General features: G+C 42.9%; 1 protein-coding gene across 2 annotated transcripts in view; it reads right to left on the bottom strand.

The window, feature by feature from the left end:
- TRABD (TraB domain containing) overlaps positions 1–26,385 on the bottom strand; it is a 36,385-nt gene extending 10,000 nt beyond the window's left edge. The window contains exons 1-7 of one of the 2 annotated variants that reach the window (XM_074590600.1): positions 26,252–26,385; positions 13,726–13,788; positions 11,396–11,474; positions 8,641–8,807; positions 7,514–7,654; positions 2,346–2,456; positions 84–223 (exon numbers count right to left, since the gene is read on the bottom strand). In XM_074590600.1, coding sequence (XP_074446701.1) covers positions 84–223; positions 2,346–2,456; positions 7,514–7,654; positions 8,641–8,807; positions 11,396–11,474; positions 13,726–13,749 — 662 coding nt within the window. In that variant the 5' untranslated portion in view covers positions 13,750–13,788; positions 26,252–26,385. Of the gene's footprint in view, positions 1–83; positions 224–2,345; positions 2,457–7,513; positions 7,655–8,640; positions 8,808–11,395; positions 11,475–13,725; positions 13,789–26,247 lie in introns of both variants that reach the window. The other variant, XM_074590694.1, reaches the window with a different exon arrangement.
- Between the last annotated feature and the right edge of the window lie 283 nt (positions 26,386–26,668).

Raw genomic sequence — 26,668 nt, 5'->3', positions numbered from 1 at the left:
ACTGAGGACTTCCAGCTCATACTGAAGTCAAACTGAAGAATTGAACAATTCACCTCGATAACATATGGGATGCTTATTCATACCTGATTGGGTCAGATAAGAAGCAAAGGCCCCAGGCAAGCTTGACTTTTTGCCAGAAAGAAAGTGCAGCAATCGCTCTCTTAAACGTAACAGGGATGGGTCGGTCTCCAAGATGGAATTTACAGAAAGGTACTTTACTGGCCTGAAAGAGAAGGCAGTCAACATTTCATACTGCAGCACAGTACATCCTTATTAAAAGAATGTTTCATTGTGTTATACAAAGTTTCTTAAAAAAGAGAAAGTAGTGTCATACTTCAACATCAAAAAATATTTTGGCTTTGCAGTAAATAAAATTTCAGAAGTACTACTTTATAAAAGAATACCTCAGCTACAAGATAGAGTAGGTATTATGTTATGTTATTACTCTTAAGTAAAAACATTAAGTTGTAATGCCTCCCTCTTTAGGTTACTTTTACCTAAACAGAAAGCTGCTGCGTTTGACTACTTAATGTGAACAGATGGGGCTCAATATCTATCTGGGTCTGAATAAAGTCTAAGGTAAAATGACTGTGCTCATTTTGCTTTTACCTAGGATTTGTCAGGATCACAAACCTACTAGCTTACCATGGTAAAACATATTCAAGAAGGAGCTTACAAAACAAGAACTGATGCCAGACACTACACAATGCAAGGCGAGACTTTGCCATAGCTTAGACTGACAAATTTTAGCACAGTGTGGAATTCCTAGAAAATTCTTTCCTATGCATACCTGTGTGAAAATTTCAAATAACCCTTCTAGAACAGGACAGAGCTAATATATATGTATTTTTTCTTTCCCACTGTTGTAGGAAAGACTTAAAATGGAAAACACTTAAAATGTTTCACTTTTGCCTGGAATTCTCAGGAAAGTAAGCCTTGAAACAGTTTTCTTAACGATAAATACATCAAATTATTCCAGATTCTTTAGCACCTATGTTATCTCAGATTTCCTTACTAGTACCTAGTTTACATAAAAATAGCAAGAAACATTCTGCAAGGTGGATACATACAGTTAAAACAATGTCTCAGTATTCCCAGACAAAGAGAGTGGTTGTGATATACAGTAGAACTGCAGATACTTCCCAGTATCACAGCTGGCAGTAGTACAAAAGGGAATGCTAAAACACCAGATAGGACTAACAGACCAGGCAGATGTTTTACTTCCCCAAACATTCTTTCTAGATGAATGCGTTAGCTATCACTAATGCTTTAGAGCTTGTTTTCACAGCCTGAAACCTTGACACCACCAATGGTGAGACGAAGATCCATATCCAGAAATCAAAACCAATTATTTTACAGGAACAAAAAATTATTAATGAAAACGAATGCCATCAGAAATAGCATCAGGAAAAACCCTTATGTGAAGCCTTGTTGGAGTTGCTTTCATGCCATTTAGGGCTACAAACCTCTGTACTTTTGAGTACACTTCAAAGGCAAAAATGATTCTTATTACTTCATAGGCTTCAGTCAGCACAAGTATGGCCAGAGTGCTCTTTTGTAGTTTCCTGGTTTGAGGTAAAGCAGAACCAACTTTCTGTTTTAGTAATTTTACTTCTTAGCTAGGCCTCTTCTAACTCTCCGAAATTAACAGCATGTTGTGTCTGAAACCATTTGTTCAGAGTGGTAAGACAGTTTGTGCCAAGGAATGGTATGCAGAGAGGCTCTTGATTACACTTATTGCTATAACAACCAAGCTCAGCTAATTTCGTTATTTGCCCCCTTGGAGGGTTGGAGGCGGAGGGGAACAGAGGGGTCCCACCTGCAGGGAGGAGTGGACAGGACAGGTGACCAAAAATTGACCAACAGGGGTATTCCGTCCCATCTGCCCCGTGCTCAGTATAAAAGCCAAGGGACTCTTCCTTCGATGGCTGACATCCGAGGAGGACACTGTCTATTCAACTGCCTTTGGTCCCAATCGGGGTGTTCCTGACTCCATCTCTGGAACCAGGTTCCCACTCGTCGCTGAGTCCAGCCTGGGACTTCCCCAGTGCCTGACGGTGACATCATCCTGGGAGCTTAATACAGTTTTGTATATACTGTATCTATTTCATTATTTTCTTCTTAATATTTTATTAAAGTAGTTTAGTTTCTTCTAAACTCATAAATCTCTCTCTCTCCTCCTCCTCTCTGTGCACAAGAGGCTGGGAGGGAGCATCTGTCACCGGCCATTGGCCAATTTGGCCAAAACCACCACATCTAGTCACTAACAAATGGTATTATTTAGTTTGACTCTGGGAGCAAAAGGCTAGTAATTTGACTTCAGAAAAAACATTTCAAGTTCTCACCTCTTTGAAAGCCTCCCTGAATTCTCCTCCTGGGGCCATTCCCAGCTGTTCTGTGATGTGAGCAGAAACCTTCAGAAGCAGCATTTGCATCAATCCAGACATGACTCCATTCTGGCAGAAAAGGAAGAAAAACGTTAAAAAAAACAACCAGAAAAATCAATAACCTGTGTGGATTTCTCTGAAGAACAATGCACTGTTCAGTCATGAAAACAACATTAATTATCTTAGTGAAGAAGCAGCACTGAAGCTACCTTTTGGAGCCAATTCACTGATCAATACAGCTCTTTTAATTCAGTTTCTATCTGCTGTGAAGCAGCTTTTCACTTCAGTGTGCAGCTAAAGTATGCTCCCTTTCAACAAAAACGTATTGCAGAGTTAAGAAAAGGAGGGCAGCCAGATGTACAGTCTATATTGATTACACCTGCTTGAAGCAAGCATTCAAATAACTGAATGGTAAAACAGCTCATACTGTGCATTTAATTTTTCTTGATCTGGTGAAAAAAACAAAAGGGACTACAAGAGTACATTCCATTGAATGTACAGTGAATGCCATGCTAGAGATACTGAAAGGGAAATAGCTAGTCATTTAATCATAAACACTTCCACAATCCTGGGAAACACTAGGCTGAGCACCGGTTAGGTTAACAGCCACAGAAACACAGAGAATCCAGCGTTGTGCAAGAAATTGCTGTGCATGACTTCAGCACATAAGACCTTAGAAAAGACCTGACGGTCCTGAGCATGACTCACTCCCATAAGCCCACTAAAGGCTCCTCCCCACACAAAGTCTATTATTTTTTATCAGTGTCTGACTGCTACCCATCCCCAAGCATAACCTGTACCTTGGTTATGCATCTCCTCCAGTCTGGCATCAGTCCATACCACTAGCAAAAGGAGCATTCCACCTTCCCTTGCCAAAGGTTAATTTCCTGCTATATCACCAGCTTCACACAACTGAAGATGAGGTTACGTGGGATAGCCTGAGTTAATATAACTTGTTGAAGTTACCAGAGGAAGGTCCTGGTCTCTGTTCCTCTGAGGGACAAGCTTAAATGACCCACCCTGTGCTAGATCTGATACTCGTATGACCTCTCCAAAGGCTGCAGGCAGTTTCTGCACGTTGAATGGACTCAGGAGTCATGGAGGACCAGAACTGGCAAAAAAAGAGGGGCTATTTTCAAAGCTAATTAATTATCTGCTTTATCATGCTACAAACTAGTGAGCATGGCAGAAAGACAGGGCAATGGCCTCCTGGGGAGAGATGAGGAAGAAAGAGGGCAGTGAGAAAAAGGGTTTTCAGCATCCTTGACATCCAGTTCAAAAGTCTGGGGGACAAAGGTTTCCAGAAGTTCAGGAAAAATGCCTATGAAGAAAAGAAAACTAGGATAATGCAGCTTGAGGTCATTTTCTGGCTGATCTCCCCTTCAGGATTGATGTATTTGAAGTTGTATTTTTACACAGTGACAGAAAGATTCATCCTGCTGGCTAGCAGAGGGACGCACCTTTGAAGCGCGTCTGAGTCATTTGTGCTCTTCACCTGCAGGAAGCTCAGTGCCTGCTGTATTTGCTCAGCGACAAAGAGATAAAAGGTGACAGGCAGCCATATGTAGCAGCAACCAGCAACAACTGGCCAGCCACAAAGTATTGGGGATAAAGTGCAAAGTGTACGAAAAACGATGGCAGCCAAACAGTAAAAGAGGTTCTCATCAATAACAGATCATTCAATGTCAGATAAAGGAAAGCTGACCACAAAAAACCCCCACTAAATCCTGAGTGGCTGGCAATAATTTCACAGGTTACATACAACAGCTATAAACACAACGCAATGCACATGTAGAAAGAAACTTAACTGCACAGGCAGAAGGGTGCAGAGCTATTAGCAGGCAGGAGTGAGAAAGCAAAACACCAATTTTATCACCCCAATGCTCAACAGCAGTCAGAAAGCAAGAAGAGTGAGAGGGATTACTAGGAAAGGAACAAAACGCAAACATCAATGTGCTGCTGTACAATCTTTAGTGGACTCCTGCCTTGAAAACAAGACACTTGAACTAGAAAGTGTGCAAGGAACTACCAAACATATGAGAAAAGATTAAACATATCAAATGCTCACGAGGCTTGGGAAAGGATGACTGAGGAAGACACACTATAATCGGACACTGTGACTAGCATGGAGACAATGAAAAGGATAGGAGAAGAGAGGAACAAATACTCAGGTAAAGTACGACTGCAGGTTCTAATGCCTTTCCCCAGGCATCTGTTATTGCTAGCTGTCAAGACGGCTTCTGGAGCAGATAAACCTTCCATCGGCCTCAGCACAGCCATGCTTATACTATGTATGGAAACACGACATAAGGAGGGGGCCCTGCAGCTACTCTCGGACTGTATAACAAGCCACAGATCCAGCACTACCTGCAGAACTGTGAGCAGAAACAAACTGTTTTTATTTTAATCCTGTGTATTTCTTCTTTTAAAAACCCTAATTCCCATGGACACATCCTTATGCAAACACAGCCTTGCCACCTGGAGCCTGGAACTGGTTTTCCTACTGCTGCAAGCACACCAGAGGTTAGACTTTAAAGCACAAGTGAAGGTAGCAAGTGACAGCAGCCTGCTCCTGTCCCTGTGGATGTACCTGTCATCTACCAATTCACATTATATCCATTTTATTTAACAGGACAATCCTGTAGGTTACCTAAACATGGAGGGCTGTATTACACAGTGCAAAATGAGAGCTTTTTCACTGGCCAGAAGCATTAAAAAAATCCAACTTTACAATATATTCCTGCACAGGTAACTTCAGCCTGAAGGAATACGTTAAAAGAGTGAGGTTGAGCTAAGATTTTGCTGCAACCAGCCCACTTTCTCCTCTGCCCCAGAACAAGGTTTCTCAACTCCTCCTCTGTGCCAGGACCAGCAAACCCTACAGCCACACAGGGACATAATTCCAGTTACAAAGCCCTGTTCAGACTGCCACACGGCCGTGGCGTGGACACAGAAGGGAGAGTCAAAACAGGAAGCCAGGGAGAAGATAAGACAAAACCTGTCTTCCCAGTTTGGTTCCAGCCAACTGTTACTGTGCATCTTCAGGTAACCCGCATGCGAGCCAGATACCAGTCTGCACTGTGTTGCTTTGCTTACTGGAAAGCAAACAGTCAGTTCTCTGCAAACAACTGTAAGGGTTTTGAAATTCAAGGAGGGGCTGGAGAAAGGCTGTTTTTAACCTGCAACAGTTGCTCAATAAGCTGTGAATACCAGTGACCCACACCAAGTGTGTAATAGTTTCACATTAACACTCTGCTCAGCCTCCAACCCCAATTGACAGTAATGGAATGCAATTTTACTCATCAAAATTTATACAAGTGATTATAAAGACACACACTTGTTTTCTTTTCCTAAGCTGATACTCAAGGATGAAAGTTACAAGCAGTTTTGACTTTTGGTGTAACTTTTGGGCCCGAATGCACATTTCAATGAGAGAGGACAACTGAAGCATGACTGAGCAACTTCGCAGATGGTTTGATTTTTATTAGAGAAAAACAAAGACACTATAATTTAGCAGGAGACAGTTGGACTGTTTTTTCTGGTTTTCCCTATAAACCCCATACTGCTACTGAATCAAAGGGGGAAGGTTGGGTTTCCTTTTTTTTTGGTTGAGACTGTAGATGGAGAAATATATTATTTAAAAGACACAATGTCCAAATTTTATTATTTGCATTATCCCTGGTGACAACAGAGACTAAGATTGAGTTGTAATAATAGGAAGGATCTTTTTATTATTCTCTGGCTGTGTAGCCAACACAGTCTGTGTTTCCTACTGTCTGCACGTAAGATCACTTCAAGCACTAGTAGGAAGTGCTAATTACGAAGCTGCCAACAAAAATTTTCATCACAGAGGAAAAAAAGTCTGGTCTTATTTTCATTGTCCTTTTCCTCTTAAGAGGGAAGCATAGCAAAAACTGGTGCATTTAGCTTTGATATAAAAAAAAAAAAAAAAAGAAAGGCTTCTGTGCCTGTTTACTAGGTCAGAAGACCCACAGCTATACTGCTCTGGTTGTTGTGAACATGCAGTCTTTTGCCTACATGCATCAGAACAATCCGCCTTACCTAAAATAAATGGATGGATGCAGTAATTCATGCAATATGCAAGTGTTTTGCAATGTTCTTTCCTTTGACAGGACATAAATAAAGAAAACAGGAAAGACTCATTATTGCCTAACTCTCTGAGTCAGAAAGCCTGCACTAAGACACTATGTGCATGCACACACCCAGGTAAACGAGCCCCTAGCCACTGCAAGTGCTTCTGCGTGGATGCAGATTATATTCTTACGAGGGGTACAATCCTGGAAATTCCCCAGTAACATCAATAAAACAATTCCAATATATAATTACCACACAATCAAAATAACAATCTATGAATTTGTTCATTCAACTGGACACTGGAAACTCTTCTTATTGTTGACCACATACTGCCATTCTTATCAAATATCCTGTCATTTTTAAGTCAACGTTGTGCTGTTTCACTGTGCCTAGCTTAAAATTACTTAAATACAAGCTAACTGTGTGAAACTGAAAAAATACAGGACAACACTTATTTTGCACACACATCCCAGACAGCATCAAACTGCCAGAGTAGTTATGATTTGAATGGAATCCCACATTTTTCAGCCCAGATTTTTCAAAAACTTCCCTTGTGGCCAACTGTCAATTAGAAACTACTCAAAAGCCAAGTGATGAAAATTGAAAAGAAAGAGCAACACACTAGGATGAAGAAGAGATCCAACTAAACAGATCATGACGGACAATACCAAAATTAAGTGCTCCCTAAATAGCTGTGACACAGATGCAGATTGCAGGAATAATAATCATATTTAAATACATTAGCAGAGCATTACAGTTACAAAGTTAGACTTGTGTCCTGCAAATGGAGCAACTGTTAAACCCAGGAAGATTCCTGATGAGATCAACTGCCCACACAATCTCGCTGTGGATCAGAAGCCCTCAATAGTGCAGCTGAAAAAAACCCCACCAAACCCAACTTTGCCACTGTAATGGTACTCTCACCTCGGTGAACAGCACTAGGTTCCCAGCTGGTGGGAACACTGGGTTTGCTTGTAACTTGACAAATTGCTCTTAGCACAAACCTTAAATTCTTACTGTGGCAATCATACCTGCTTTATAGCTTGTTGAAGTTTTTCCAGATTTATTTCTTTGGCTTCTTTTAGTAACGTCTTTTCATCCATCTTTAGCATAGAAACTCTGTACTGGCATAGTTCCACCACCACTACATCAGGCTGCACTTCTTGTATTGTCTGAAAAAGATTAATTTATTTACACCAGTTTAGGAAGGATTAAACAGAAATGCAGCCAATATCAATACCTTCATGAGAAAAGGGACCTAATAAAAGCACATTCCAGCAATTTTCAATTAAAAGAACAGTGAAAGAGTAAATAAGACCTCCAACTAGCTATGTATTGAGAAAAACATTAAGGAAGATGACAGTGAAATGCTTTAGTTACTGGATGCTTTGGGACTGGGAGATGGAGAACACATTGGGTAGGGGTGGGGGTGGAGAAAAACTTGTGTTAAACTTTTCACATTCACAAAGTTCCTTTGACCATACTCTGTGATCGTTTGTGATCTGAATTAGAATAAGCTTTGTAAGAACCAGGGTTGATGATTCTGGCACAAGATTCCTCCTCCTCTAGCTCCTGAAGAATAAAGCCACCCTAAACTGCAGGCTTTGCATGAGGTACAGTATGAAATAGGTCCTACTTTCACCACAGCTTCAGACCTATTTGCATCTTGAGAATGGAATCCAAGTTTGGGGCAACATGGTTTTACAGCTCAGTATTATACACCCCCAGCACACAGAAGTTGTAAACTGCAGTTTCTATTCTAGGCTTTGCATCTTCTCAGCACATCCCCATCACAGCGAGTATGCAACAACCACAGTACGCACTGTAGGTGTGATGTGATGCTGTATCGTGACAGGCAACGTAAGCTTCGCTAGTGAGACTTCTACTTTTAGCACTATATCTGCATTTGCTGTTTAAGGGCAAGTAAAAATATTTGAGATGGTGGAGCAACATACTGCATCAAAAAATTAAGGTAATATGTCTGCCTTTTAGTTCATGCCACAGCACTGTTAGCCCTCCAAGAGCTAACGAGAAAAAAAAAAGAGAGTCCGGAGGTTACACCACAGAACCAAGTCAGAGAGATGGACTTCATTCTGCTTAATGCTGAGTTGACAACATTATAAACATGCTGCTGAGTGGGCTCCCACTTAGTAATTACCTTCACTACATCCTTTTTGCTGCTGTCACTGAAATGGGCTGTTCCAACCACATACACTTTAGAACCATCCTCGGTGTCAAGCTCAGTCACAGTGCTTGGTAAAGTAGGCTTTTTCTGCCTCTTTTTCATCTTCATCTCCAGGAGAATTTTAAATGCATCTGCATCAGCTGTAAGTGTAAAGAAAAACAGAAACAAAAAGCACACATGACTATAAAGTGCAGGCAAGTAAAGCAGAAAATAAAAATGTCACCACTAAACAGCAGAGCAGAGCTAAAAGGCCATTAGTTTACCACTGTAATCTTACATTCAATTCTGAGGCTACATCATTGAGAGTGCCACCACTGGAGAGGCTGCCTCCAAGCATGGGTCTCAGTCCAGGTTTCCTACCCTGTGGACACTGGGACAGGTTGTCCACGCAGTTCAGTAAGGGAAAGAGAGAAGCTGTGTGGCAGGTGAGGTGGATAGAGAAGCAAAGAATACTTAGAAAAGGTATCCACTAAATTGGGAAAAAAAAAAAAAAGAGCATTTTTTTAAATTCTAGAACAAAAGCGTTCCCTTTTGGAATTTTATCTGCATAAATGATAGCAACCCATGTACACTGGTGTGAGCATCCGGTAAAGTCACCTGCACCTATTGGCATGTACAGGATACCTAGAGTACCAATCTTAGCCTTTTCTATGATTAACACACCAGGGATCAGCATACAATTGAAAATAAAACCTTAAGAGGTATTCAGGTCAGGAAACCAACCATTCTTCCCTAGTTTCAACAACAAACTATTTAAGACCAAAATGGTACAACGTGAGTTCAGCCCATCTGTGTCAAGCTTGCCATGGAAAACAGGAAGATCTATCAGTTCCATCACAGTCGCTTGTTAAATGCCAGAAAGCTTCAGCAACTGAGATAGAGAAGCTTCAGTTTTACATCAATGGGAAATACAGTAACTTTGAATGAGTCATCTTTAAGCTGTAATGCATCTTAGAAAAAAAAAAAAAAGCATCAAGTAGGAAAGTAGAGTTTTGTTTCCAACCAACTCTCTTTCTCTGGCAAGCTGCTGCACAAGTTAGCAGAAGTCTCAAGTGGTCCAGAAGCCTGGAATAGGATCATAATCCCAGGAAAAAACAAAGGTTAGTGAACAGTTTGCAGGCAGGACGTCAAAGTTACAGATAAATTACAGCCTCCTACCATACATTCATTAATTTCATTAATCTGGTTTAACTATGTGGCTCTGGCCCCAGACCTGTCCCACATATATTTATCTCACAAGATTTTATGTCAAAAAACCCAAAACAAAAGCCACCCTCCAACATCCTCCTTAGTTAGCATTTTAGCAGCCTACTACTTCATGGTCAATACCCAAGAACACGGTGTGTTGCAATCAGTACGGACTGATCTAAGACCATTTTGCTGCCAAAACAGATGGTGATGCTAAGGAGGGGGTGAGGAAAACATGACTGTAAAAGGAAGGAGAAGAGGCAGGGCTGTTGCATTTGTAGCACTCTCAGTCACACAATCATAAAAGCAGCCATAGTAGATCAAGCAAAATCTACAAATATCTTGCCTCCCGCAATGCTCAAAAGTGGATATCTGAGGAAGAATATAAGAAATAGGGAAGTGTGGACAATACCTTTCCCAAATATTCTCCTAGCCTAAAGCCATTTATGGCTCAGATTCTCCCAGTTGAAAATGGTTTCTACATATTCAGTAGCCCTTAGAGGATTTAATTTCTATTAATTTTTCAAGCCTTCACCTCATACATATATTCAGAATAACATGTCGTGTGAAGAAAAAGTGCTATCACAGTGCAATACCAGATGTTATCATTTAAAGACATAATCAAGGAAAACATTCTTAGAAGCAGCTATGATTTTTATTAAACCAACTTCTATATATGGAGAAAAAGGCAACATAAAAAATTAATCTGCTTCTTTAGGTCTGAATGCTTCTCCCATAGCACTAGTCAAGGCTCTTCTTGCTCCCATGATTGTTATTTCTGAAAGCTGTGATCCCTAGGGATTATTCAGCAACATCAGCATTATAGTAATGTTGCTATGACTGGCTAATTTGCCCTAACGTGGTTCAGATTATTTGCCAAAAAGCATAACCTGAATGTTCCTATTGTTCAAAATGAGCATCGTATGCATTAACAGCGTAAGGGTGTATCAATAAACACAAGGCAAATCCTAAGAAGCTTTTGTTTTCTCCTCCTGAGAAAGAAATGTCTGTCATCATCTGATCCTTACCATTAAAAGGTAAGGACTGATACTCTTCCTGGGCTTCACAAGACAGTTTTGGCTGGAATACTATTTGCATATCCTGCAGGCTTGGCCTTCATATCAAAACATTATCATGCTGGCACAGGCAAAGTGTTCCATGTGGGACAACTGATTCAACTTCATAACACTAGATGCCAGAACGCCGAAGCAAACATGTACTTATCCATCTCTGGCTTAGACAGCAATGACCAATCTTAAAACAAGAGCTGAGTATACCTATTAAATCAAAATGCATTTACTTTCTTTTGAAAGCACGGGAGCAGCAAACTGATAATCGATATACCATTGCCCTTTCCAAATTTGGTTTATGCAACTGGGCCTTTCTATAAATCATGAACAGATTAAGTCAGATATGACCTCATTTGCATCTCCCTTTTGTGCTAACAGCCACATCCTTATTAGGTAAGGAAAAAGCATGGACATTTAGTTTAATATACTTCCAACATGATACACCCTCCCCAGTCAAACCAGGAACATACAGATATTCTGCGATACACTTGATGTTTCCTTTGGGCCATCTTCTGGTGCATCAGAGGAGGACATTGGATCTGCAGCAGCCTGTATGAAACAAATTCAAAAAAAGGCTGGGAATTATAATGAAACGTTTTAATACATCTTTCCCCTTGTGAGTTTGCTCGATTTGAACCTACATATAATATTCAAGCAAGTAAATAATTTAAGCAGTGTCAACAGTTCAAGATGTCTGTGGTTTTACAACTGTTTTTCTCCTAGCTGGATAAATATGAGGAAGAACGTACTAAAAACTAACCACTTCATGCCTATTTTAAAAGATAGTATTTGTACCTGACATGGAGGGTGTTGCTTTTTTAAAAAAATCTGATTCTAGAATAAAAAGAATAAATTTATCTCTACCACTACTGTAGTGTTTTCTGTGCTGGAAATTAAGATGTGCACTATTATTATAATACCATTCCCATTTATAAGGTGGCGTATTTGACTCAACTACTAGTCAGCATTAGTTTGTTGGGAGTCTGACAAAGTTAATCAGCACTCACAAGAATACACACAGCCATTCAAGAAGGGTCTGCTTAAGTATTTTACTGTGTTGAAATAAGTGTAAGGTAATTACACAATATGCACATCCAGTCTTAGGAAGTTTACGTGTATGTTGACTTTATATAGATCGGAAATCAAAGCCAAAAGGATGCAAAGCATCTGCATAGTTTTGTTCTCTAAAGGATCAGAAGGTAATTGAATAGATTCCCAGAGACTGACTTTTAAATATTATCACTAGAAGTATATAAGGCGGTCTTTGGCTAACAAAACCTTTCTTATTTTTAACTAACAGGCAAGTTTTGAAACCTGTGCATAGAATTCAAGCAATCCCAGTCATTCAGCCTACGTCATCCAAGCCAGAGAAGCAGAGTTAGTGCAGAAAAGAGACTAAGAATCAGGGAAAGCTCAGCTATAAACTATCTTTAGGCAACTATACTAATTCAAAGTCGAATCAGGGTGATTATTGGGAGAATTTGGAATCCTTGAACAAGATTAAGTCAAAAAGTTAGAGACAGGATGTGAATCCATCATCGTTCAAGTACCCTCCCAATGAAAGACAGTATTAATGAGTCCGCAAGCAGGGAGCCAAGCTCTCATGAAGGAAGCCAGCTTTTTAGCTAGAATGACTGGTTTATTCACTTTGTACTTAACCTGGTAAGATTTAAAACAGGATTGTACAAAGCACATACAGTTGTTAAGACTTTTCAACATGCGTAATTAATTTCCTCTTGCATTCCATTATGCCAAACAATAATTTTCAGATAATAAATCCTGGGTGTCTTACAAATCCTGGGTGTCTTACCTTGGCCCCACTGAAGGTAAGGCAAAATTTATTGCACATTTCATGGAGTAAGACCAAAAAGTACAACAGCTTTACAGGGCAAAGTTTAAAACATTCACAACAACATATCATCCTTTCACTAAAAAGCAAGAGTCTGTTCATTGACAACTGCAAACTGCAATTACGCTGCAAATTGCAATTACATTCACAAATCTAATTTAACACCAGCTCAGCTTTTGATCACAACATATGGCTTGATTCTACTGCTTGCATATGTAACTCTAGTCACAAAAATATTTTGTAAAAATGTATCCATCTGTAACATATGGAATTAATCCTGTCACTTATGCTGGCTTTGTCATCATAACAACATTACAACATTGCAGTGGGGAAAAAAAAATAAAAAAATCACTATGCACCACATTAAGAGTCTGCCATTCTTTTTTTTTTTTTTTAAATTAACTAACAGGACACAGGAACTGACATTCTTGTATCTCATAAGAAAAACATTTCCTGAGCTTCACCTATTACACCAGAAAAAGGTTTTGAGACACATGGATATGGAAGGAGAAGAAAAACAACAGAAAGGGTAGAGAAAAAAGCATCTCTGTTTAATTTGGCAAGGTACTTAACCTATGTGCAGTGAGATCATTTGTATACAACCAATTTGTGTAACTTACTCACAAAACATTTTTTCCTCCTAAAGGGTTAAGCTCATAGGTTAGGCCATTTTCTACAACTCCTCACTTGCAAGGAAATTAATACAAAAGACCCTTTTTAGCTCTTGCAATTGGAGGGAAAAGGACCCTGAAAAGATGAACCTAAATGTGGCAAAAAAATAGCACTCAGCCCCCTATCACCCTGTTTTAAAAAGGGTCTCACACTGGTAGTCTTGACCCTCTGACTTTGCAGACCTTCCCTGAGGACGAGTGGAAGAACCTGGCTGATTCAGAGTCTTGACCTTCCCCGCAACTCTACTGAGAAAAAAAAGTCTTCAACTCCAAGCCCTACCTCAGGCTGTTGCTCCTCTTGCATCCCTGCAGCGTTGACTTATTTTCACCAACCACAAAAGAACTGCAAGAAGTAAAAGGAACGGAACAGAATTAAACATTAATGGCATAACCCATAATATTTAAGAACTGCAAGGAAGGGTGAAAAAAAAAAAGCAGAGATGTCTCTACAATCTCTAATAAGAGTTGAAGTAATAAAAGCGGCAAACTGAAGATGCACAAACGTCACCTTTTCAACCGTGCTGCTGTTAAAAAAAACAATGCCAAACACACACACTCCAAAAAACCCCAACACCCCCCACCCCCAGTAGGGTAAAACTAGCCTGTTTCACTCCGGTTCTTGAGTTGGCTCTAAATCCAGTGCACAGTCCTGTTCTCACACACACTGAGAATACCTTGATAAACAAGGGTGGATTACACAGGAACTAAGAATTTGCTTTTTTTTTGCTGTCTAAGATTCTGCAAAAATGCCTTCTTCCTCCAGATCACTCCTAAGTAATTGAAGATACAGGACAGCTGCCAAAAAGGTTTAAGCAATAGCAAAACCTTTGCTCAACTGGATCAGTAGTTCTGTCTTGTCCAAACAAACTACACCAAGACAGGTTTTAGGCATATTTTAGGGAACATCTATATGTCTAGGACTTCACCACTACAAGGAACAGGAGAGCAGTCACAGTCTTAATATTCAACTAGAAAGCCACACACATCGTTATCTGTTCTGCATCAAGTTATCATGTATATATTTACAAATTTGCCAGGGTCAGGCATCAGTAAGATCATGCCTGTGTGAAAAACCCTGGGAACTGGGTTTTCAAACACTTAGTGAATGGTTTCCATTCCTTACTTTTAAGAGTCCTTCTTCCGTCCACATTGTTCAGGTCCAAAAATTCTCCCTGAAGCTGGGAGAGTGCTATGATTTGACTTTGATGATACTCTAAGGGGATTGCACAGGACACTGGTTCTCATTCTGTTTATCCTCACTGCTATCCCACTAAAATTGAAGTGCTCAATCAAAGTGCTGCTTCTTCACTTCAGCATTTTGGGTTACGTCCCTCTGACCTGTTTCACAGTACCTGCGAACAGTGCCTTATTTTACTAGGCTGGAGAGCAATCCTGACCAGCTTACTCATACAACACGTTTGCAGCCTGGCTCTGAGGGGCGGAGGAACAAGTTTGGCTCCTGCCCTATGTCCCGGTGAGGTTGGAGAAAAGCTGGCTGGCGCCTGGTGACGGCAGATTCCAGTACACGAATGTGGTGGCAAAGCCCCCCCGCCTTCCCAAATGCAATAATCTCCTTGAGTCTGATTAGCGCTCTGCATCCTGCTTTCTAGCCTTTGTTTTCAAGTGTTTTGCTTTCTAGCTTTGCTTAAAATACGTTTCTATAAAAAGAGCGTTCTCCCAGGCAGCGTGAAGCCTGCAAGAGTAATTCAGACAGCTGGCACATCTCCCTCCATGCGGGTACAGAGGGACTTTGGCAATTCACACCTTCACGTTGTCCACGGCTAGTGGTCAGCCAGCAAACAGGAATCACAGCTGCAGGCTGGGCAAGAAAAATGCAGTGACCAAAAACCTGGCTTCTGCATGCTCCCCAGAGCAAAAATCCCCACAAAACCCAACAGAGCCCCGTGCCCCTGGCAGGTAACAGCTACAGACACAGCTCCCAAGCTGCAAGGCAAATACCTTGTTAAAACAAGAACTACACACTGCCAGTGGTCCAAGAGTCTCAGTAACAACTATTTATTCAAAAACATGCGAGAAGGTGGCACAGGTAAGTACTCCATTGTTTTTGCTACAACGCATAACTTTTAAATTTAAAACAAGGACCATGCCTTCCCCTTTCCAAGGAGTCAAGTCAAGGAAACTTGGATGTCAGAGTAAGCTGAAAAGGCAGGTGAAGCTGAACTGCTCTTTTCTGCTCCAGCGTTTCTGTGAGTTAGATGTGGTGTGGATGGCTCTAAATAAGCACAGCAGAAGGAAACCCCTGCCCTGAGACCTGCAACCTGAACGGGGACACTCCATCCCACTCACACCCCACACGAGACAGCCTGCCCAGAGTTGTCTGCTGGCACTGTGGTCTTAAGTGAACCCTGCACCTGTCTTCATCCTGTCCTGTCTCCAATAGACTGGTTTAACTATTTTATTTTTTCTTTTTTGACTTGTGCAGTAAACCAGACCAGAGCGCAGATTCAGGTTAAAAAACAACCTTTCCCCCCGCCCCCACCCTACCAAAGCATTTTAAGCTCAGATGACCAAACAGCTGCAGGAACAACTGCGACAGCAAAACTGAAGAGACAGTATGAAGTGGAGATGCTGAAACCAACACTGGCCTCTGAGAAAAATATTTATTCAACTACAACATCAGTCAGGGGTGTACCAACACTCTGATGCTCTGCTATGGGCTTGGTTCTCAATTGGTTTATGTGCAAAATACCACAGTGTTTTTCTGCCAGTGAATCAGCCAGCCCTGAATACAAACTAAAGTTCTAAGCTTGGTTAAGGCCTGTCAGGGTTTGAAAACATCTCTTATCTATGAGAGTGCTCTTAAAAATAGTAAGCTGTAAGTTTCAGTTGAAGAATAGACTTCTATACAGAAACACCAAGTGAATTTTTTCCACCAAGTGACATTTTAGAAAACCTCATCCCGTTCTCACCAGTGGGTAAACGATGTGTCTGATATCAGAGAGAGAGAGAGATATATCTCTGAAGTGTACTCATGCTAACTAGCACTGCTTTTTATCTGACCTGTACAACCTTTGGAGAAAGGAAAGCTGTTTCTTCAGTGTGGTTCCCAGCTCCGCCATAGCTGGGTTCCAGCATCTGCAGGGAACCCACGGCACAACAGTCACAATGAGAGATCGGGCAGCCACATCAACAGGCAAGTCTGCCATCGCTTTCTTCTAGGAGATCTTGTTCTCAGGTGCTTAGACCTACTCAAGATCCACTGAAGGTGAAATTTTCCACGCAGAAGACCTGTTTCTGGATTATAATTTTTTTCCCCTTAGAACATGCACAGGCATTCAGGTTATTCAGTCAACGTTAAGAAAATTCTTACAACTGTTTGTCAACAGTAAACTAAAACTCAACTGAACAACTGCTGTGAAAATCTGTGTGTGTTCAAGCTCTTCCTTAGTGTGAGGGACAACAGGCACGAAATATGTCAACACCAGAGTATGGACAAGGCTGACTACTCAGCTAGTCAGTGTCCTCATCAACAACATAGGAGAAAGTTATGGGAACTAGTCCAATGTCACGGACTCCAGGCTGACTTAGCTCATCCACATGGAAAAATTACCATCCCTGTATACCTATGTATTCGCAGAAGATATTCACATCCCACCATACTTGAAATATTAATCCCGAAACCTCCAAGAGAGGACTGAACATACCTTGCTGTTTTACCGATTAGGAACTGAAGGATATGAATCAATCCATGCTTCCTCCCACTGCACCCAACAGCAAGAAAAAGGGTGCTGATTCAGGTCAAATCCTTGCAAGCATCTGGGCAATTTAAATCGAAGCATTTCCAGATTCCTTAGAGCTTGATTTTTCAACTCTGCTAATTTTTTATTTTTTTTTTAATACAGTTGAACTTCCTAAAGAAATTAGACTAGGTAACAAGGCAGAGCTTATTTATCTGTGCTTGCTAATGCACAGGTAAATTTTAAACAAATTTGGCAGGGAGGTAAGAGTCTCACAGTCATTCAGAGGTGCTGCTCCTCCAGGAAAAAAAGATTACTGAAGATTACAGGAGGTGGTGCATGTGCGTGTGAAAAAGAAGAGGTCAGCAGAATCTGCCAGGGAACAGAAGGAAATTCAACCCCAAGCTGTAAAGCCACAGGCAAAAGCAGCTGTCAGACAATTATTTATTGTGTCTCATAACATGTATACCACAACATCTCATAACCTCAAGTTTTTCTAATTACCATGGGATTTGGCATGAACATGTGAAACCAATCAAATCCCTCTCCTCCAGCTACTTCAAAGGCCTGTAAGAGGCCCTCAAGAGATAAATCACATACTGAAAATCTCAGATATGACAGTGCATTTCTTTCAGACAAACTGAGAGATGCAGCTTCTAGGCACTCATAAAGATCAGAGATTAGAAAGTATTTCTGTTCTCTTATCTGCCAGGAGACTGTCTGGATCTGGGATTCATTCCTCCTGCTGAGAGTGCCACCAAGAAAATTCCTGGAGCCAGAAGAAACAAGAAGGAGCCTGACCTGGCTCCTTACGATCCAGTAAGATTGGGCTTTGCCTCTAGTATTTTCTTGAAAGGACTCCTTGATGATTGAATTCACAATTCAGTCTCCAACTCAACCAGCTTTTTGCCCAGCAAGTGGAATTCTTTTGCTTGTTTCACCTTCGCTAGTCCCAGAGTGCTTGCCATTCACTGGGTGAGTAAATATTGTTCTTTATGTATACAGGTATGAACAAATGAAGCCCTTTTCCCAACTCTTCAGATACCTAGGCAACAAACAGGAATTTCTGAGACCACCCAAAGAACCGTAAACCTAAAATTTAGCCATTACTCATCTTACTCATAGGTACCTATTTCCTTTCAAGGTCTTCCTGTCCTGACAGCACACACAGGGCAGCCGTTCACACTGACAACAGCACTGTGGAAAAAGTGCTATATTTTTCCCCTACTCTTCGGGGATTACTCTTTTTTCCCCACAACACAAGTTCAGAAAGTAACCCACAGGTAAGTGCAACATCTTCTAGCAATGCTTATCCTGCAGTGTGTGACAAAAGCAAAGTGAGAAAGACCTCCCTGCCATGCTATTTCACATCAGTCCTCCAGCTTTCCTTATGTAAAACAGCTTCAGCAGAGCTTCCTCTTCGCCTGAAATCTGCTTGTGAACTACTAGCTCATTTTTCACGCTGGGTAGTCTTAGCTGACAAAAGTGTTTCGGTTCTAGCTGCATATTTAGGCATCTGAAACTTTCTTAGCTCGCAGTCTCGAGGAGACAAGAGGTATACTCACAAGTCAGGGGTTCTAGCAAGGCAAGTTACAGGCACTAAAACATGAGCTACCGTTAAAGAATTAATGCCTTTTCTCCTTTTGTTTCAACTAGGTGGTTCAGTGAGAAAATTCAAGCACAACACAGAGGATGGACAGGCAGTTCATTAAGGTATCCTCCTACAGCAGGGCTGAATTTCTTCCTTTATTGTCTTGTCTAAATTTGCTTCCTTCAGACAGTGATTCAACTGAATCAATAAAAAAGCTTTTTTAAAAACTCTCATGCTCCTTCTACCTATGAAACAATCTAGTCAGCTACTCTTTAAAAAGATTTTTATTGAATGTTGTTTTCCTTCTGAGCAATACAGAAATTCAGAAGCAGCATTTGCTTTCCTCAGCACAGTGATATTGCTAGGGGGAAATAAAGTTCTCTGTAGTCTTATAATTGCTCTGTGTTCTCTATGTGCTGCATACGCATCAGAAGAACTAGTAAGAAGCTAGGAGCTACAATACTGCCACAACTTGTTTCACCTTTTATTGAAAGGGAAAGTCAACAATTCTTATGTTTGATTTCCTCCTCCCTCCAATCTAAATGCATGTATTACTGCTTTTGATACTTACAATATTCCCTAGCATTGCAGAAGGCATCCACACCTCTCTGTACTCAGAGTGTTAGTCCTGCAGCCTCTGAGATGGGATTATATGTACTTCCTTGTTTTACAAATAAGAAACTGAAGCACATGAATACTTAAATTCATCTACAAACCTGACCTCTGGCATCTCAGGAAGTAATTAGGAGGCTGCTGGAGCTTTCAAAGCGTCGCAATTTTGCAATGCGAATTTTCCTTTGTTTTTAATCATTGACCCTTCAGAAGATGATCATCATCACCACCCCCCTGAGACAGCACTTCCTCACAGTAACATGCCAACATCACTCATCCTTGTTCCTCTAGCGTCACTGTGGGGAAGATGAGAGGTAGGCTAAGGACTGAACTTGATTCAAGAGCAAGCTGCTGAACAATAAAGCAGGTGTTCTCCAGGAGCACACCTCACACAGGGCACACTGTAACCAAGCCAGAACTGACCTGTGCTGGAATTAAGCCACAGGCACATGCAAACAACTATTTCATAGAATCATAGAAACGCTTAGGTCAGAAAAGACTTTTAAGATCATCAAGTCCAACCATAAACCTAACACCACCAAGTCCACCTCTAAACCATGTCCCTGGGTGCCACATCTACACATCTTTTAATTACCTCCAGGGATGGTGACTCAACCACTTCTCTGGGCAGCCTGTTCCAATGTTTGATTACCCTTTTGGTGTAGAAATTTTTCCTAATATCCAATCTAAACCTCCCCTAGCACAACTTGAGGCTGTTTCCCTCTTGCCCTATCACTTCTTATTTGGGAGAAGAGATTGATCCCCACCTCGATACAACCTCCTTTCAGGTGGTTGTAGAGAACAATAAGGTCTCCCCTCAGCCTCCTTTCCTCCAGGCTAAACAACCCCAGTTCCCTCAGCCACTCCTTGACTTGTGCTCTAGACCCTTCACCAGCTTTGTTGCTCTACTCTGGACATACCCCAGCACCTCAATATCCTTCTTGCAGTGAGGGGCCCAAAACCGAACACAATACTCAAGGTGGGGCCTCACCAGTGCCAAGTACAGGTGGACGATCACTTCCCTAGTCCTGCTGGCCACACTCTTTCTGATACAAGCCAGGATGCTGTTGGCCGCCTTGGCCGCCCAGGCAGACTACCGGCACATATTCAGCCAGCAGTTGACCACCACTCCCAGGTCCTTTTCGACCAGGCAGCTTTCCAGACACTTTTCCCCAAGCTTGTAATGCTGCACAGGGTTGTTGTAACTCAAGTGCAGGACCCAGCACTTGGCCTTTTTGAATCTCATACCATTGGGCTCGGCCCACCGATCCAAGCCCATTCAGGTCCCTCTGTAGAGCCTTCCTACCCTCAAGCAGATCAACACTCCCACCCAACTTGGTGTCATCTGCGAAATGACTGAGGGTGCACTCATTCCCCACATCTAGATGGTTGATAAAGATATGAAACAGAACTGGCCCCAGGACTGAGCCCTGGGGAACACCACTTGTAACCGACCACCAAGTGGATTTAACTCCATCCACGACCACTCTTTGGGCCCTGCCATCGAGCCAGTTTTTCACCCAGTGAAGCGTATGATCATCCAAGCTATGGGCAGACAATCTCTCCAGGAGAATGCTGTGGGAAACAGCATCAAAGGCTTTACTAAAGTCTAGGCAGACATCATCCCCAGCCTTTCCCCTCATCCACTAAGCAGGTCACTTTGTCATAGAAGGAGACTAGGTTAAATTCATGAACAGCCTCCTGACCCAGCCCTCTAACACCAGTATCCCTGGCCAGAACACAGCTTCGTCCGCTTGGGATAAACTGTGGCAATAAAAATTAACTTACATCTACATGCACCAAGTGTGCCATGTTCCATCCTCTAAACCAGCAGTTTCACTAGCCACCGATACTCAGTTTAGCTGGTACAGCTTGTGCGCTCCAGATTCATAATATGCGCTGCATAAGTACATCTTATTTGAATGCTGCTACCCATTAACAGGGCCGCTTATTTGATGTAAACAGAAGAGGCGTATCAATACCTCAGAAGATACAGACATAACTTTTCTCCCACTGACAAACCGTTGCACTCATTACTCGCTGTCTGGAATACCTACCGAAGTACCTTCCATGCCTAACATTTAACCTACTAAGGCGGCAAAGCCAAATCAAGAGATAGCCCCTTATGTCTCTGCACCGTCCTCTGCAACAGAAGCAGAGTATTTAAGATTGATGAGTTTTTTTCCATGCTTATGCACAGAAATCTTACAAATGTTTACAAACAAACTATCATCAGCTCCAAATGTTGTCTCTTCTTTGTTGATAGACTGACTGCTCATACTCAGAAGGATGCATCAGCTGAAACCTGCTTGCCAATTGATGCAACAGCCCCAAATTCAGAAATTGGAACGTATTTCAAAACCATCACCAAGGTGACCTACTCTACATATTGCACGTATCTCTTTGACACAACCCACGCCTTTGAAACTCAACTGAGCAACTGGTTCTGTGATCACAGATGGTGTAGACTGCAGCTCTGGTTTCTCATGACTCAGAAAGTTCATCAATTTCAAAACACAGATTTTTACCCTCTAAGCATCAATGAGATGTTCGTGCAACATGAACTGTGCTGATGCATGCAGCCTAAACTCAGGTACCTGCACACTGAAGCCAACATCCATTTGCATGCTTTGGAAGCTAAAAGATAAGTCACAGACAACTAAACTCATTTTGTTTGAAAGAAGGTGTAGGAACATGAAAGTACCTGGCCTGGGACACTGATGCACTGAAAACATGTTTATCAGCAAAAGACAAGAAGAGGTTCTCATATACGTTTTGTGTTTTTAGAAGTTATTGTTATTACATTAACTACAGCTAGTAGGTAAAATGACTAACTACAAGGTGAATCAGGATGTTAATGCAGAGCAGAATTGAGAACAAACAACAGGCCAAATCCTTACTGTTTTAAGAGGCTGCTACATTCAGAAACATGGGACAGAAAGGCCAAAGTGACATGGCCCAAGCCTGGCCAGTCACTCAGAAATTCACACTGTCTTAGAACCTACACACCAACCCAAGTCACTTTCCTATTCTATTCTAATATGAATAAAAGATATGTGAATTCAGGGAAGATTTGGAACAAAAATAATTTTACTAGACTCTCCTGCGATCAGCAGATTGGGGTAAGATATCCACTCAGCACATCTCCTCCCTCCAGGCCATTCGAAACTATGAGCCAAGTGCTACTTCTGATTCTGGGGAACCTTCTGCAAAACATTCTCAAGCAGAGCAACAGGAAAAGAGCACAGCTGCTGTATGCACAGTTCCTATGGCGTTCTAACAAGAAGAAATTTTCCACTCTCTGTTCATTACCTACAAGCAGCCAGCAAAGGAGATGGATCAAGAAGTTCTGCCCTGGACAACTAACTAGTGGCTTGGAAGATATTTGACTGTGGGCCACAGAAGCATTGCAGAATTCTTCTTAAAATCCACACACACATTTATTCCACGTATCAATGGCTGTCTGCTGAGATATGCAGAAGCTGGGTTTCAAGACAGTGTCACATTCATTCATTTTGTTCTGAACACTTTTAAATGCAATCCTTATAATGGTAAAATTGGCATTTTGTAGGACGAAATAATTTTGCCCAACTGCCAAACACATTTATCAGCGCTCTTCTGCCTGCCCCCTCCATCCTAGTCTCCAAACAGTGGCGATAACAAGCTGATCTGTTTTTCAAAATCATCAGGTGATCACAAAAGCTAGAAAACATTTGTTACATGACACGGGCCCACGTACTGTCAACAAGCAAAGCCACACAGCTCTACCGTGGCAGGGAACTGAAGAAAGAGGGTCAGCTTTCAAGACAGACGAAGAAGACAGGGAAGCAAAATCCCAGGAAAGCAAGCTAATTCCAGCCTGCAAACACAGGAGCCCCACGTGTTAGCATTAACCGTTCAGTATTACAAACACACACTAATCAGGAAAGTCGTTCTGCTTGCAACTCCATCTAGCTGCTGCACCACTCATTTAACGTGTGAAGCACCCTGCACCTGACAAGCTCAGAAGTTAAAAAAAAAGATCTTCCCTCAAAAGATGATCTCTATTTCCATTCCTATCTGCTGCCCTCCAAAGAAATGAGAAAACCCTCAGCAATTCCTGATCCTGGTTGCTTTATTTAGCCTTCTTTATTGGCTGCCCTGTAACTAGCTCTCTTACTGTCCTGAAGGATGGCTCCCAGTTGTACAACACGTGAGATATGCGTCCTGCCGAGGTAAGATCAGGATCTCCAGAGGTACTGCATAGGTGACTGGAGACCTGTTTTCAGCTTCTTCAGTGTTCGTGTTGCTGTTGAGCCGTGGTGCAGGCTCCTGCTCCCTCTCGCAAGCCTGCACACCCTTCCTGCAGAGACACAGACCTCTCAACACAGGTGTGCGATGTTGCACTCTCCATACAGATGAGGTTGTTTTGCAGACAGCTTGCAGGGCTTAATCACTGGAAAATGTGAACTCCCGGAGCTCCAGTGTAGCCTCTCCTGCACTTTGAGATGTGGTGTCATCAGGATGCTTACATGCATCTATGTGGAGATTCTAAGTCCCTGCAACCCTTGGTGATTCAATCAAACTGCACAGCACACCAACTAAAGGTTGGGGTGTAAGGAAGGAGGCAGGAGGAGAAAACAGACTCTCTAACTTTTTTTTTTTTTTAATAAGAAAAAGAAGTGGAAAGGAAGGAAGAGAGCATGTCACTAACTGCATGCATGTTGCAGTTAACATTGAAGTTATATGCCCCCAAGTCATTTTGCAGACAGGAAAAAGAATTCACTCCCATTTGTAGAGTTTGTAAATTCAAATGCAGGACCACAGTATTAACTAACACATTCCTAGCATCTCAAATTTGATTAGCCGTTTACAAAAACCTTCAATAATTGAAGGTCTGACCTGAGAAACAATTCATGTAGGTGTCTGCAAATAGGTTTCCAATCTAGTAACAACCATTACCAACAGAATTTACTGGTGAGATCTAGTACTAAATCTTTGACAGACAACTGGTGCTGCTAACGAGCGTGGACCTTCCCTGGCAGGACAAGGAGAGCTGCAGAACTCTTCCTTCCTACTGGCCCTGGCTGGCAGAGCACACGCTGCGATACCACTTCGGGCAGCTCTAGTTACACACCACTCCCACTAAATCTGGAGCATGCTTATCTTTGGCCTGCTCTCATTTTTTCATTTTCTAAGACTGCCCCAAATTTCCACTTTTCCAGAGTAGCACACAAGGAAAAAGAAGATGCTTTCTGAAAAGTACTATAAAAAAAAAAGAAAAAGGCAATTGGATGACTCTCCCACAAATAAGATGCCAATACCACTGTGTTTTATTCACAGCTGTCGTGGCAGCAGCAGCAGTGTTTCATCATATTTACCATATGGAAGAAAGAATGCACTGAAAAATACATATAACTCTGCTAGCACTGAATTAAACAATATCTGAGTCTACAGTTAAGACACAAGAGTGCCAGACACTGCGACGGCTGACAAATTTACAACCAGCAATTCAAGTCACTGAAACTTGAAAGTCTACTGAAAGCCACAAACAGCAGGGCACAAACCAACGCCCCAGCCATAACCCAGCATTTTCAATTAATAAACTCATAATAATTAATAATAATTAAATGTACGCATTTCCCCTACTGCATAAGATTCATTCCCTGCTAAAATACAGCAGGGAAACCCCTGAAATCTGTTTTGTTGTGTTTTTTTTTTTTTGTCTTTAAACTTCTGCTTTACTCTGTTAGATTTCCAAGAAGGAATACGTGCATTAACAGCTGAACAGTAGGTGCACTGACACATGTCTCTACAAAATGGAGAAGTGAGGACATTCCAGGTACCTTTTATATTTCTTGGGACTACTGCTAACACCACCACCTCGCTTTTAAAAGCCCGTCCTCTCACTTTTCCAACAGAGCAGCAGCTGCTCAGCAGTTGCAACTTTCTGCAAAGTTTCACCAAACAAAAACATTCTCTCTCTTCCTGAAGGCTAGCCAAGAATTCCTTGTACGGATACCAGCCTACGGAATCATCGGGACAGGTATTTTTTCCCCCCTCAAGAGAAAAGCACAGGCCATGCCTAGGACACGAGTTATTTTCGAGTCCTGGGTTAATTAGATCTATTTTCAGAGGTGAATTCAAAATCCTGATTTCAAAGATTATCGCATGCGATGCACAATGCGGACGGCCTGAAAGAGTCACAACTGTTTGGCGACCAAAAAAAAAAAAAAAAGAGAGATGAAAAACCCTGAGTCTTTGCTTTTTTTTCCCCCTCTCCAGCTCACCGTCACAACCAAAACCGCGAGCAAATCCCACGCTTTCATCACGAAACACCCAAGAAAACGTACAACAGCCCGGCGTGCTCTGCCCACACCGCGCCCCAGCCCCAACCTCCCCCTCCCCCCCAAGCCAGGAAACGACCATAACGGCCACACCGCGGGGAGTCCCCGAGCGTCCCTGAGTCCCGCGGCAGGTCGCCGGCCGGCCAGGCCTTCTCGCCGGGCTCCGGCGGGGAAAGGGGCGAGCAGCGGCCACCCCTTTCCCTCCGGAGCGGGGACTTACGGAGAGAGGCCGAGCTCGCCCCCGCACGGAGAGAGGCCCTCAGCCCGTCCGACCGGTCACCGACGGGCCAGCGCCGAGCCGGCCCCGGCCGCCCTTCCCGGCGGGCCGGCCACCTGAATGGGCCGGCCCGGGTACGTGAGGGGGTAGGCGGCATAGCCGCCTCCCCTCGCCGCCTGCCCCCCCACGTACCCGGGCCGGCTCCCCACCCGCCGGGCGAAACACGACAACCCCCCCGTTTCCCCTCACACACCCGCCCGCACCGGCGCTCGGCCCCAACATGGCACCGCCGCCGCCGCCCCCCGTCAGGAAGCGGAGCACCGCGGCCGCCCTCCCCCGGCCCCTCCGCCTCTCTCACTTGCCGTGCTGGGCGGCGGATCCCGCTGTGGGAAGAAGAAGGAGAAAAAGAAGGAGGAGGAGGCAGCGGCAACTCCGCGGAGCTCCGGCGCCAGGGACACGCTAGCCGGACAACATGCTGCATTAGTCATTCATAAAGGGGGGGCGGGCCCGGCGCCGCTGGGCAACCTGGGCCTTGTAGTCCCTCGCCGCCGCCCGGCCCGGAAGCGGCGAGGGGCAGCGGGCGGCTGCGGACTACAGCTCCCAGGGCCACCGGGCGGGCCCATGGGCCGCGGGGCCCGGTAGCCTCCGGTCTCCCCCCTCCTCCCGCCTCGCCCGGCTGCGCTCCGCCGGCCACGGCTGGGTTTCTGCGCCGGCTCGTAGAAGCCGCCTCGGGGTTTACCGGGGCAGGGAAAGGCTCGGTGGAGCCGGCAGCGGGAGTG

The sequence above is a fragment of the Larus michahellis genome, chromosome 1 (genome assembly GCF_964199755.1).
Source record: "Larus michahellis chromosome 1, bLarMic1.1, whole genome shotgun sequence".
Taxonomy (NCBI): Eukaryota; Metazoa; Chordata; class Aves; order Charadriiformes; family Laridae; genus Larus; species Larus michahellis.
This window is presented reverse-complemented; position numbering and strand designations above follow the sequence as displayed.